The following is a 15,919-nucleotide window of genomic DNA, read 5'->3' on the forward strand; positions in this document are numbered from 1 at the left end:
GGCGTATAATGTGGTCACAAAACCACGTTAAAGACCGATTGGCTGTCCAWTTGAATCTATCGTTTTCATTGATAACTAATTTCAAAAGTTTATTCATAAACAGTAATCCTAACAATCGGTTTGCTTTTCTGGACGGTCTCCGAACTATTCTTGCATTTCTTGTATTACTTATACACAACTATTGGATAGACTTTATACCAGTGAACACAAAGGCGTCCACCAAATCGGTCGGCGCCGAAATGATGTGGTCATCGAAATACATGTTTGCCACAAATGTACATCTAATCGATACGTTTTTTATGATCGGGGGTATACATTGTTTTGTTGTTGTTGTAAAATTAAATAATACATGAATACAAACAAACAGACACACAGTTAAATGTAATTTTTTTTTACATACCTGTGCTTTTATCTYCATATTTCAGGAATGATGACCTCTTATGTGATGTTTTCCAAGTTAGACAAGTCTAAGGGTTCATTCAATTACATACATTATGTACTTTTTAGGTTAGACTATTAAAAAAAACAATTAAAAATTTATTATTATTTTTGTTTAAAAAATGTATTAAATTTTTCAGATATCTTCGTATAATTACACCCGTAATGGGTGTTGTTCTTTGCTATTATTTATTTCCACTTATAGGAAATGGTAATAACTTTTATTTAAAAAAATTAATACAATAATATTTTTGATTATATAATTTTAATAMAGGACCTAATTGGTTATCAATAACCAGTGTGTTTTATCTCCCGTGTCGTGATAATTGGTTTTCTGTATTGACAATGAAAAGCAATTTTGATTTATCGCCTCCTGAAAAATATTTGGTATGCTTTTTTAAATATATATAAATTAAAACATATATAAAAATTTATTTCTAAATTTATTACACTGGTTTACATATTGTTTTTTTTTTTAAATTTACAGTGCAGTCCAAGTAGTTGGTAACTATAGATTTTAAAGTTATTAATTGATTATAGTTATTTAATAATTAAGTTATAAACTAATCGAAATGTTAGGTATATTCCGGCAGATTTTCAAATATTCTTGATAGCACCGGTAGTTTTTCTCGTTCAATATCGTTATCCACGTCTAGCCATTTGGTGGAACCTTATGTTTTTAGGATTGGGTGCTTTCTTTCTAGTGGCAAAACGATTTATTTGGCACATTCCTCACTATTTAGAACTTCCACCAGTAGTTAGTATATGGGATATCACTAAACTTATGATTCACTACTACTGGGCCGCTGACCAACACTTTTGTTCCTATATGATGGGTATACTATGCGCTTATTTGATCCGCAATAAACCCAACCTATATCTCGGCGGCCGAATCGGTGAAACACTATTATGGATGACAACGTGGACATTGACTATGGGTTCACTTTATTGGACAAACCTATTTGTGCATAAATATTATGCCTTTTCAACTGAACAATTATTTCTATATATGTTATTATCCCGTTATATGTATACTATTGGTTGGTTTTGGGCATTTTATGCCTGTGCTACTGGTCGAGCAGGTAATCAATTACTATTTGAATTATGTAATGTAATGCTATAAAGTTTTTTTTTAAATTTAAAAATCAGATTTTATTAACAAAACTCTCGGTTGGAAAGGATTTACATTTACCACTAATTTATCGCTTGAAATGTCATTGGTTTGTATCAAAATTATTATTAATTTATTATTAAGTTTTTAATACAGTTTGTAATATATACTGTAATAGCTATTATATAGTTAAGGCTTTAATTTGTTTATTAATTAGTTTTTTATATTATTTGTTTTATTAGTTACATTTAATTGTCATATTTTATCGCATTGGTATAGCACGAGATCACGTGGTTTATACAAATTATTATGTGGTTAGAAATTGTTTTATAAATTTTTTAATATACAGTAATTTGACTAAATATAATAAAMGATAATTAATATTGTTTTTTTTTAATTAAATTACAACATAAATATATGATTTACATACATATATATATATCAGTGGACAATGTCTTTGGCTGATTATATAATAACATTGATAATTTCGGTGCCGTTTTATTTGCTAATAAGTGGTCCGACGGCTAATTTGATGGCAATTCTGAAATCAATTACCGAAAGAAAACCGAGAAATCATCAAAAAGAAGAAAATAAAAGTCTTTAAAATTATTCAAATATTATTCAAATATTTTTTTTGTGGTTATTTTATTAATATTTTTCAAAATTAACTATTTTAGTTGGTTTATTTTGTTTTTAAAAAATTAATAATTTATAACTGCAATTTTTAAAATTTTGTTAAAAATATTATTTGAAAATTTTAATTATATACTAAATTTATTTACAATAAAAAGCTGATATTTTTATGTCGTTAACTGCATATATCATTATATATTATTCATATTTTTCTGGATATTCACATGCATTGCGTTTTACTATTGTATTGCACTTAAACTTACGGCTAAATAATACCTGTAAATCGGTGAATATATAATTATAATTAAATACTTAAATATACAATCGGTCACAAAATTGGTGAATAAGGTTTTTTGTGTATATCTTTACTGTAGAAGTGATAACAACTTTAAAACCAAATAAAATATTTTATTCACAACTATTGTTTTTTATTGTTGGAAAGACTACTTTGGTACAATAATTTTTGTGTGTGTGCAATTGGGCTCAGGTATGCAAGGACAGGGATGGTCCATATCTATATAATAAACTATGATAGATATTAAAATTCTTAAAAATTATAATATTATATACTGGATTTTTTTAAAAAACAACAAATATGTGTTTCAGGCATTTTTTTTAAAAAGCTATTTGAATAATATTGGAATAAATTTACTTTTTATGTTTGCTTTTTAAAAAAAATGTTTGTCATTATTTGATAAAATAACTATATTTTTAAATTATTATTATTAGTATTCTATTACATCATAACAATAATTTGTGTAAAAAAAACTTGAGGAAAGTTATATTATGGAAAATTTCACTTTTATTATTAAATTTTGTTTGCATCATAAATACGAAAATAATAATATTGTTTACTATATTTATATATCATAATTATTATTAATATTTTAAATGAAAAACATTTTAAGATAAATTTGCATTTAAATATTTAAATATTTTTTTATTGTACAAAAATATATATATTTACTAATTTGAAGACAAACCAATGTCATAATATTTTGAAAGTCTATACTAATAATACTAATAATATTATTATTAATAYTAATTTCAATGATATCCGATATTTGCAATTTTTATTCTAATAAAAATATTTTTATTACCGGCGCTACCGGTCTATTAGGCAAAGTATGCAATCGATTATTTGAATTATAAATTATTATTTATTTAAATGTATATAATTATTGTAAATTTTTTTTGTATTAATCATCGAAAATCACACTTTAAGGTATTGATTGAAAAATATTTGCGAGCCTGTCATGGATTGGACGGTATATATATTCTTATGCGACAGAAAAAAGGAAAGTCAGCTAAAGAACGATCAGATGAGTACATATCTGATCCCATATTTAGTTTGAATGGTTTGAAACAGTCCGGTGTTTGTAATAAAATCTATCCGATCTTTGGCGACACATCACAACCCGGATTTGGTATCAACGATTCAGATCGACAGCTGCTAATCGATCGGATCAATGTTGTCATACATGTGGCCGCCACTGTTAAGCTTCATTCACCGCTACGGTATGCAGTCGAGCATAACGTGCGACCAATTATCTCGTTGATCGAGTTATGCCATCAAATCAAACAACTGGATTGTTTGACATATGTGTCGACGACAGCCATATTGAATGGTACAAAATATTGCAACGAACGGATCCATCCGTTAGAGTTGATAACTCCAGAACAGGTGATAAAGGCCTGCGACAACTGTACGGACAAAGAGCTAAACAAATTGGAAAAAATGTTTTTCCATGAGTTTAACAATACCTACTGTATATCAAAAGTATTGGCCGAACAATTGCTTCATCGGGAACGGGATTGGCTTAGGATCTGTGTTGTCAGGCCGTCAGCTATATTAACCTCTAACGCCGAGCCGGAGCCCGGTTGGGTACAGGGCATTCAAGGAACGTCATCAGCCATACTGGCCATCGGCATTGGACTCATGAAAGTGTTTCCGTCGCGACGACTCGGTGCTCAAGTTGTTATTCCCGTTGATTTTGTGGCCAATGCTATCATTGCCGGCGTTTGGTATTTAACCACAAAAAGGTAAAACTATAAAAACTATTTAATTGCTATATTTGTTTATATATAATATTTTTTTAAAAAAAACCTATTTCCATATTATCTACCAGTGCTGACAATATCCAGGTCTATCACTTAACAACTAATAGCGATTATTCGCCGTCCATGCGCTTCATTATGAAATTAGTCCGACAAAATTCACTGAAGTATCCATCAAAACGTGTGATAAGACCGCCGTACGGACTGGTATATCCCAAAAACAAATTGCAATTGTTTATTGAAATCTATATCAAACACTGGATCTATGCCTACATATTGGACTTCGGGGCCAAACTGTTTGGCGTACAGACAAAGCTGCTTAAGATTACCAATAAAATGAATGAAACGATGAAAGATATTCGCAGATTTATGAAGACATGTCCCGAGTATGAGACCACCAATACGTTTGCACTTATCGACCAAATGTCGGTAACTGATAGACTGCTGTTTTGTTTTGATATCCGACAAATTGATTGGCAAGTCTACTGCGAAACCATGTGGTCAGGTCTTAAACGACATTTACTCAATGAAGGTCAAGAAGATGAGGATGTAATTAAAGCTAAGAAAATACTCCAAAAGTATATATATTTTTAACAATTTTTTATAAAAAAAAATTTCAATTATTGCTTATTCTTATAATTATATTTTTGTTTTTTTATTTAATAATTTTTTAAAAAAATTATTATAAGAGTTTCGTTTAAATATCATATACTAAACACTTGTTGGCTAATATTTTTGTCGTTGTTATTGTATTTTATCGGTTATTTGATGTGCGATCTGATTGGTCTGGACTACTTTTTACCGTCAATGTCCACAATAGTGAGTCCATCGTCAACAATGGATTTTGTTAGGATTGTCATACTAGTGGTGTCACTAGTATTTGGCTATAATTTTTTCGATACAATAGTATTGTAATAACAATATCAATCAAATTTAGTAATTTACATATTTTTTTTGTTGCAAATAAAATAACCCAAAATATAAGTCATAAATACAGTAAATAACAAAATTCAGTAGTTAGTAAAAATGTTTTTTAATTGTAATAATTATTTTATAAATTAAAATTAAAATATCAAATAATTGGTAATTAATGTGCTAAAAAAATTATCTGTTATATATATTACCTGTTATAAAAAATAGTATTAACAGTAAATTAATGTATTATTAAAATACATTTTACAAATAAAATACACACTATTGCAAAAAAATTTAGTAATTTAAAAAAATTGTGTATGCAATCTTCACCGTATATTACAACTTTACACTTATAATTACATTGTAATAAAATTATAATAAATATTTATAATGGATATTAAATACTGTAGTTTTTGTGCATAATATGTATTAAAAAGATATATATAATCTTAGTATATAAAAAGTATATTAAATCTATATTTATTAAATTGTTCGATATTATTATTATAGTCTAATACTAATTGTATAATTTAACAATAAAAAATATTTATAAATTTAAAAACTATTATGCAATCTAGCAATACAAGTACTGTACATTATAGGCATAAATAAAAAAACACAAAATTAAAAATAACATAATTTACAAATTTCTACGGGCAAAACATACAAATTGCTAATTTTTGTGACATTTTTTAATAGCTATATGAATACAATAAATTTAAAATGCTAAAATATAGCTTTTAAACTTCATTGAAACTATTTAAATTATATACATTAAATTAATTATGTTTAACAAATTAAATAAATATGTGTATATATAATATAATATATATAATCATATATAATGTATTTATGCAATATTTTTTCCTTGTGATTTTTGTCAAATTTAAAATTAATTAAAAACTACTATATAGTAGACTATTGCATGTATTCATAACTATAACTATAAATATTAATTTTATTTTTATAATATACTATTTATATAATTTGCTATATTTGCAGATGAAAATTAATTTCATTAAATAAAACATGATTAAAAAACAGTTTATAATTTTGTTAATTATTTCATATTTAAATATAATTAATGCTAAATTTAACAAAAATGAACAAATATTGGATAATAATATTAAATCAATAATTAAAATAATTGAGAGTAAAGTGATTCCTGTTTTGAATATTTTAGAGATTAATGAAGAAATAACTGATCAATGTTTGCAATCAATTCACTATACATTTCAGGAGGCGTTCAAAATGAAATGGTGGGCCATTCAATGTATGATTAAATTTATAAAATATGATTATATATAACACTATATTTATTTGTTATATTTGTATTATATTAAAGTATTTGATTCCTGGGGTCACTTTCCAGTCGGTTTTATGGACGGTACGTACGGATCATTAGGCGATTTTGATGAATGCATTGCCGTCGATACCGGAGACTCAAGCAATCGGCAATTTGTTGGCCAATATTGTACGCCAAAGTTTCGGCTGGACCTCGACTTCAGTGTCCAATACGGAAACGATACGTTTCAGAACCGTTCGTTGTGGACATTCGGCCAAATGGTCGAACCTGTCCTACAAAATGCTTTTTGTATACCATCTGTCTGTACGCCTAATGACTTAAAACAGATATTAAAACAATGTATGAATTAATATTATAATAATGAAATCAATTATATATATTAATTGATAATCTTATATAAGTTATAATTATTATTTTGTTTTCTGAAACTAAATATTTAAAGTAATTTTTCATTTCAATCATATAAGTTACAAATCAATTACATATTGATGTGGAGGTCAGTGATATTGATTGCTATCATCGACTCGAAAAACAACCAAAAGTTTCAACTTCACAGAAAATAATGATGTAATCATTTTATAGCTATTTTATTTAATATATTGAATTTTATTAAAATTATTTTTTTTATAACCCTAGATGTTATCTTGCATTTATACTGGTTATGCACATATTGGCTTTACTCATTGACTATTTATACAGTAATGATCCAGATCAAATGGGAAAATTGTGTTCAATAATTAATTCATTTTCAATTAGAAAAAATTTCAAACAATTTTTTGCCGACAATAATACAAACAAAATTCCGGCATTAGATCTGAGAATTTTTGATTTTCTAAAAATATTTTTCCTAATTTATGTAATCATAAGTCATTTATTTTTAAATGGTTTGCTGACGTTTCAGATTAATACATGTAAGTTATTATACAAATATATATAATTATAATAATAATAATAATATTTAAATTTAAGATAAATTCAAAATACTAAACGAAATCGGCAGAGATTTTGGTTCACAAATTATGATGAATACAGCAGTTTTTACAGCACTTGTATTTTATATGAGGTAAACAATTGCAAATAATTATTAATCATTAATTACTATAATTTATTTTTAATTGTTATTCAATTTTTTTTAATTAAGTGGTACTCTCACTGTTATATCGGGACTAAAATATTTTGAAAATCAACGGCGCGTACCGTTCAGTCTATATCTGATTGCAAGATATATTCGGTATTTAATTTGTTATTATTGTTATTATCATTAATAAGTGCTATACTATTGTATCATTTTTTCCATTTATATTATCAAATTAAATTATTTTAAATTATTTTTTTATATTCAAAATATAAGTCTTACTCCTGTTTTATGGGTCACCATATCGTTTAATATATTGTTTGCATTTTTGGGTACGGGTCCGACATATAAAGACTATTATAGCCAACAGATCGACAATTGCGACCAAAGATTGTGGAAACAATTTTTATTAATTCAAAACTATGATCCCGTTCCTCAAATGGTAATTATTTCCTAAACTTTAAACGATTTTAATTATACTAAATTATATTTCACTAAACTGTTTACAGTGTGCTATATCCACATGGTTTATGTCAGCCGACTTTCAACTATACATTTTGGCTTATTTTGCATTGTATTTGTTGGCCAATAAGTTTAGCTATGGTTTGATATATTCACTAATATGGACGGCTCTGGGTTTGATTATACCAGCAGTTTTGACCGTATATTATAATATTTCACCGCCTTTTGCCCGGGTAGTCAATGCTGGATTGTAATAATAAAAATTATAATACTAATAATAATTTTGTTTTTAAAATAAATATTACTATTAAAATTATTTTTCATTTTTAAATAGATTAGCTGAGACTAATATGGCTTATATATACCATTGCTCCACATATTCACATTTAACTGATTATTTTATGGGTATTATTACTGGTTATGTAATTATCAAGATTAATAAAATTACATTAAGTGATGTTAGTATTTTATAAATGATTTTATTTTCATAAACTATTTCTAAAAATTGTTACTTTTTTTCTAGTTTACACAAAATGTTATATCAATATTGATGTCATTGTTAGCTATTGGATGTATATTTTCCACATATCTATTGAATGGCATGAATTGGCCCATTAGTACACAATTATTGATATATTATTCCTCTTATATGAGATTACTATTTATGATTTCAATTTGTTGGATAACATTGTGTCTCACAAAAGGAAATAAAGGTTTTAATATAATAATATAATATAAAGTATATCAGGATTTAACCAAAGTTTAGGATTTTAGGGGGTATAGTGAGTAAAAATCCCAAAATCTCTATCTTAATAGATATTTTGGACTTACCCCCTACCCCTTGCTGATTAACCCTGATATTTATACAAATATATATATATATATTATATAAAAAATATTGTTTTTACCTTTTTTTAGCAACTGTTAATTAATACTAATATAATTTATAAATATATATATATATTTATATAATGTTTTTATTCAGGTCCTGTAAAAATGTTTACAATATTTAACAAACTATCCAACAAACGTTTAAGTAAAATATGTTTTGCGGCCACAATGATCAACATTGAGATCATTAGATATCATTTGGTAACGGCTAGAGTTGATATCAACAAAATTCCCAATCTTTTTACGGTATTATTCACAATAATTTTCTTTAAAAATTATTAATTTCTATATATTATGAAATTTTTTTAATGATCGTATAGGTTGTAAATATAATTGGATTTATTGTATTGTCATTGATTGTTGGCTTTATTATACACATTACAGTTGAGATACCATTTAACAATTTATTTATGCATTTAATGAACATTAATAAAACAAAAGAGAATAATATGAATAATAATAATAAAAAGTTAAAATAATTTAATTTTTAAATACAATCATTAAAATTATAAATTATTTAATATATAATATTTAAATGCATGGTATATTGATATATATAAATAAATATATGTATATATATATATATAATTTTTGTGCAATAAATTTTTCCTTGTAATTTTTGTCATATTTAAAATTATTAATAACTACCTCTACTTTTATAATATATATATAATAATTCAGTTAGTTTATAAGTTAATATAATAAAAGTTATATTATTAATTTATTTTATTATTAGACTATATTAGCAAATTAAAATTAATCTTATTAAAAAAGATGGCTAAAAAACTATTTATAATTTTGTTAATTATTTCATATTTAAATATAATTAATGCTAAATTTAACAAAAATGAACAAATATTGGATAATAATATTAAATCAATAATTAAAATAATTGAGAGTAAAGTGACTCCTGTTTTGAATGTTTTAGAGATTAATGAAGAAATAACTGATCAATGTTTGCAATCAATTCACTATACATTTCAGGAGGCGTTCAAAATGAAATGGTGGGCCATTCAATGTATGATTAAATTTATTAGAAATGAGATTACATAATACAATATATATATTTAACTATTTATTTGTTATATTTGTATTATATTCAAGTATTTGATTCCTGGGGTCACTTTCCAGTCGGTTTTATGGACGGTACGTACGGATCATTAGGCGATTTTGATGAATGCATTGCCGTCGATACCGGAGACTCAAGCAATCGGCAATTTGTTGGCCAATATTGTACGCCAAAGTTTCGGCTGGACCTCGACTTCAGTGTCCAATACGGAAACGATACGTTTCAGAACCGTTCGTTGTGGACATTCGGCCAAATGGTCAAACCTGTCCTACAAAATGCTTTTTGTATACCATCTGTCTGTACGCCTAATGACTTAAAACAGATATTAAAACAATGTATGAATTAATACTATAATAATGAAATCAATTATATATTAATTGATAATTTATTTAAGTTATTATTATTATTATTTTGTTTTCTGAAACTAAATATTTAAAGTAATTTTTCATTTCAATCATATAAGTTACAAATCAATTACATATTGATATAGATGTCAGTGATATTGATTGCTATCATCGACTCGAAAAACAACCAAAAGTTTCAATTTCACAGGAAATAATGATGTAATCATTTTATAGCTATTATATTTAATATATTGAATTTTATTAAAATTAATTTTTTTACAACCCTAGATATTATCTTGCATTCATACTGGTTATGCATATATTGACTTTATTTGTTGACTATTTATACAGTAATGATCCAGATCAAATGGGCAAATTGGGTTCAATAATTAATTCATTTTCAATTAGAAAAAATTACAATAAATTTTTTGCCGACAATAATACAAACAAAATTCCGGCATTAGATCTGAGAATTTTTGATTTTCTAAAACTATTTTTTCTAATTTATGTCATTACAAGTCATATATTTTTAAACGGTTTGCTATCGTTTTCAATTAAAACATGTTAGTTGATATAAATTATATAAATAAATATATTTAAATTTTGCTAATCATAATTATGTTTATATATTAAAGATAAACATAAAATATTGACCGAAATTGGCAAAGATTTTAGTTCACAAATTATGATGAATACAGCAGTTTTTACAGCACTTGTATTTTATATGAGGTAAATAATCAAATAATTTATTTATGATTTATGGTATGTGTTAAGTTTTAATCAATTTTTATATTTTAAAAATTAAGTGGTACTCTCACTGTAATATCGGGATTAAAATTTTTTGAAAAACAACGGCGCCCTCCGTTTAGTCTATATTTGATTGCAAGATATATTAGGTATTTAATTTATTTTTATTATTATAATCATTATTATCAGTTATGAATACATAGACTATTGTATTATTTTAATTTATATTATAAAGTTGTAAATCTTTTATTAAATTTATAACCAAGACTTAGTCCTGTTTTATGGATCACCATATCGTTTAATATATTGTTTGTATTGTTGGGTACGGGTCCGGCCTTTAAGTATTACTATAACGAACAGATCGACAACTGTGACCAACGATTGTGGAAACAATTTTTATTTATTCAAAACTATGATCCCTGTCCTCAAATGGTAATAAGCAGTTTATACTTTATTTGATACTATAGTTTGTGATGTTTCAATAAACTGTTTGATAGTGTGCAACATCCACATGGTTTATGTCAGCCGACTTTCAACTATACATTTTGGCTTATTTTGCACTGTATTTGTTGGCCAAAAAGTTTAGCTATGGTTTGATATATTCACTCTTATGGATTGCTTTGGGTTTGATTATACCAGCAATTTTGACCGTATATTACAGTATTTCACCGCCTATTGTCCGGGGAGTCAATGCCGGAATGTAATAATTATAATAATTTTGTTTTTTTAAAATAAATTTAATTAAAAATATTATTTTTCATTTTTAAATAGATTAGCTGAGACAATGATGGTTCATATAAGCCATTGCTCCACATATTCACATTTAACTGAATATTTTATGGGTATTATTACTGGTTATGTAATTATCAAGATTAATAAAATTACATTAAGTGATGTTAGTATAATAATTTAATTCATTGATTTTTAATTTATTTGTTCATAAACTATTATTATACTATACAAATATTTTTTTTTAACAGTTCAGCCAAAATATTATATCAATATTGATGTCATTGTTAGCTATTGGATGTATATTTTCTACATATCTATTAAATGGCATGAATTGGCCCATTAGTACACAATTATTGATATATTATTCCGCTTATATGAGATTACTATTTATGCTTTCAATTTGTTGGATAACATTGTGTCTCACAAAAGGAAATAAAGGTTTTTAATATACTCATTATATTATATTTAATTTTGTTATTTCTGGTATAACTACTTTTAATTAATATGTATATAGATATATATAATGTTTAATATTTTTCTATCATATCATTCAGGTCCTCTAAAAATGTTTACAATATTTAACAAACTATCCAACAAACGTTTAAGTAAAATAAGTTTTGCGGCCACAATGATCAACATTGAGCTCATTAGATATCATTTGCAAACAGCTAGAGTTGATATCAACAAAATTCCCAATCTTTTTGTGGTATTATTGATATTTTTTTTAATAAATATTTATTTTAATTAAAAAATTACATATTTTGTAAAAATAAATTATTAATATTTCATACTTTTATTGTCATACAGGTTGTAAATATAATCGGATTTATTGTATTGTCATTGATTGTTGGCTTTATTATACACATTACTGTTGAGATGCCATTTAACAATTTATTCATGCATTTAATGAACATTAATAAAACAAAAGATAATAATAATAATAAAAAGTTAAAATAATTTAATTTTCAAAGACAATCATTAATATATTAAACGACAAAATTTGTATATTTAATAAATTACAAGCTTTTCAATTAGATTTTTAAAAATATAAAATTTGTTTTACATATTAGTAAAAATTAGCATTTTTATTAAGAAATGTTTAAATTAATACAATTTTAGATATTTTTATGTGTGTTTTGAAATTATTAACAAATAAATAATATATTATTAGTATAGGTATTTTTCGATACTATAAAAAGTTGATGTTTTGATTAAATTGAATTATATTTTTAAAATTGAAGGTTAAATACAAGGTCTCAAACTTTTTATATCAAGTAATCCCTTATTTTATAATATTTATATATTTTAAATTATAAATTATAAATATAATTATATAAAAAAAATTGTTGAATAACTATATTTTTATTAATACTTTAAATAATAATAATTGTAACTATAAAAAATATGTTTTGCCAATAATATATTGTTATTATATAAGCATTAAACGATAGCCGTATAGATATGCAATAAATTAATTATTATTATTATTATTAAACATAGTTTCACAATAAATAATTAGTATAATAATAATATAATAATAATATAATAATAAATACATAAATATATTTTATTAAAAGATTATAGATTTTAAAAAATATATTTATTATTTGATAATAATATGTTGTTTGATAACACTAATGAAAAAAATCAAAAGTTTGTTGTTATTGTTGTTGTAGTAATGTTTTACGTTTGACTTTCTTCAAGCGATTCATTTAACTTTAACTGATTTTTCAATTTATTATTTAAATTTACAGAAAAAATCAGTGCAAAAACAAATGCCGTAGAGTTAACCATCAAATTAATGGCCAATAATACGGCCAAACGATAGTCAGGAGAGATGACATATATTATAACTTTAATGATTAGTATGACAGGTGTTGACAATGCAAATGTCATGACAAACCAGTGCTTCTCATTAGTTGTGCCTTTGATGGCGACAAAAGTCATCGATAGACTCAATAAAAATATGATAACAACGATAATCAGTTCATATGAATGCCAACTGTGCTTTGGTTTGGTTGTCATACCCAACAATGACAAGTGAATAGCAATTTCGGCCACAAATGTGATAAACTGTACGATCAATGAGATCACTAACACTAGCAATAGATAAGACTGATTGCATCGCAACGACTTAGACAGTCGGGTGTCCTCTAAACCCAACAACATATCATCAAATATGTAATAATAAATATTATTGAAATTTTACAAATTTATTTTTTTATAAAAATAGATATCAAATATTTTTTTTAAAAATAGATAATAGTAATAATAACATTGATTATAATGTGAGACTAACAAAAAATATCTGACGCTAAAAATGGCAACTTTTTATATATCTAAAAGAAAATATATATATAATATAAATATATTGTAAATATCAGATAAAATAACAAAAGATTCTAAAAAAAGTTGTTAAACAAGTTTTCTGCACTAATATGTATATCAGATATCATTAAATATTTTTATTTTTTAAGGCAATTGTCTACCGATTCACTCTTTTGTTATTATTATTATTTTTATATTTTTAGTGAATGAATTCAAATGTTTGACGTAAATATTATTTTCTCTCTGAAAACTTGTTTTAAATTTTTCTGATCTCTCTCTCTCTCTCTCTCTCTCTCTCTCTCTCTCTCTCTCTCTTTCACATACACACATATACACACACATATACACACACATATACACACACATACACATATATACACACACATACACACACATACACATAGAAGATATGTCATCAATAATTTTTTTTATGTACAAAATGTATTTAATTTCAATAATTTCAATAACACTGATCATATTGTGTGTGTGTTTAAAATTTTCAAATCAGAATCTGTCACATGTATTAATTTAAAAAAAAAACTTTGATTAATTTTCACAGAAAAATATGTTAATCACATTTTTTTATTAAGTAATCAACAAATAGCGTAACATAGATAGCTATAAATAGAAATTTTATAATTTTTATTTAACATTTCAAATTTTTTAAAAAATATATTTTTTATGATATAATCAATTTTATAAAATAATAAAATGTAATGTAAAGTTACAGTATAACTAAATGTTAGAATTGAATATAAAATAAATTATATATAAAAAATTTATGTTTTTTTTTGTACTATACAGTAAAAAATTATTAATAGTAAAACAGAATATTATATTATTGATATAATAATTATTTATTTCTCAAATAATCTGTAACTATTAAAATATATATATATTAATACTGTATTATTTTTTTTAAATATGTTGCGCTTGACATTTTTTTCAAATAATAAATTTAAAAATTAATATATATATATATAATTGTATATACCTATAAAATTTGATAAATTTATATATAATATTGAAAATAATTATAAATTAAAATTTAAAAAATATTAATACTTATAATTATCATTAATAATAATATGATTATCGTTTATTTGTCGCATAGCTGTCTCATAATCTGGTGGCTCGTCCAGTGAATCTACCGGTGCACTGGGTATTGTAGTACACAGAGCACTAGTAATGTTGACTCTTAGCGGTGCCGCCGTTAACGATGTCGGCGACGATAGGTATGACTGGACGGCAGAGTTATTCATTAGTACCGGTGCTGTCGGCGAACAGAACACAACTGTTGCCAATTGTTTGAGTTGTCTGTTGCGGATCTGGTGGGAGAACATGAAGGCGCCCATCGTTACGATGGAGTGAAGGAAAAACCCAATCAAATTGATGGGATGAGTCTCACCGCCGATGGTTAGTGTAATGAATATGAAGATTATCTGAAATGTCATTAGTATGGCAAACGTTATGGTCAGACCATAGAGCTCTTTGAGAGCGGCGTAGAGAGCAATCAAACGCAGGATCAGACCAAAGATAAGGATTATGATAAACGAAGCCAACTGTCCCTCATTGTAGTGGATTAGCACTGATAACACTATTAGCAAAACATAGAAAGCTATCGATGCAAACAATAACGATATATACAATATCTTGATTTGCATAAAACTTTTCGATATTTCCATTATATTATTGATATAACAGATGATATTTGATATAAATAAAAAGTTTTTTAAAATAAAATAAATAACTTATTTTTGCATATGTCTCATATGATTATGATTTTTTTTGAATTAACACATTATTTAAC

At 25.1% G+C, this 15,919-nt stretch overlaps 3 protein-coding genes across 3 annotated transcripts; all 3 read left to right on the forward strand.

The window, feature by feature from the left end:
* The first annotated feature begins 8 nt into the window (after positions 1–8).
* Positions 9–2,361, forward strand: LOC128964369 (nose resistant to fluoxetine protein 6-like). The gene is made up of 9 exons (XM_054310959.1): positions 9–309; positions 426–507; positions 579–649; positions 713–825; positions 926–942; positions 1,018–1,520; positions 1,588–1,658; positions 1,792–1,863; positions 2,341–2,361. Exons 1-9 carry the CDS (start codon positions 9–11, stop codon positions 2,359–2,361), a joined length of 1,251 nt encoding a protein of 416 aa, XP_054166934.1.
* An 856-nt stretch (positions 2,362–3,217) lies between these two features.
* On the forward strand, positions 3,218–5,223 carry LOC128964256 (fatty acyl-CoA reductase 1-like). The gene is made up of 4 exons (XM_054310833.1): positions 3,218–3,307; positions 3,408–4,225; positions 4,312–4,818; positions 4,930–5,223. Exons 1-4 carry the CDS (start codon positions 3,233–3,235, stop codon positions 5,153–5,155), a joined length of 1,626 nt encoding a protein of 541 aa, XP_054166808.1. The 5' UTR covers positions 3,218–3,232; the 3' UTR covers positions 5,156–5,223.
* Positions 5,224–6,304: 1,081 nt separating this feature from the next.
* Positions 6,305–8,594, forward strand: LOC128964370 (uncharacterized). Its single transcript, XM_054310960.1, has 11 exons — positions 6,305–6,428; positions 6,501–6,800; positions 6,929–7,028; positions 7,098–7,187; positions 7,329–7,372; positions 7,431–7,524; positions 7,603–7,692; positions 7,813–7,978; positions 8,046–8,248; positions 8,333–8,420; positions 8,562–8,594. Exons 1-11 carry the CDS (start codon positions 6,407–6,409, stop codon positions 8,592–8,594), a joined length of 1,230 nt encoding a protein of 409 aa, XP_054166935.1. The 5' UTR covers positions 6,305–6,406.
* The last annotated feature ends 7,325 nt before the right edge of the window (positions 8,595–15,919 follow it).

This window comes from Oppia nitens, unplaced genomic scaffold, assembly GCF_028296485.1.
Source record: "Oppia nitens isolate AA-2021 unplaced genomic scaffold, nextdenovo-longstitch-racon4-pilon3 scaffold8_pilon_pilon_pilon, whole genome shotgun sequence".
Classification (NCBI taxonomy): Eukaryota; Metazoa; Arthropoda; class Arachnida; order Sarcoptiformes; family Oppiidae; genus Oppia; species Oppia nitens.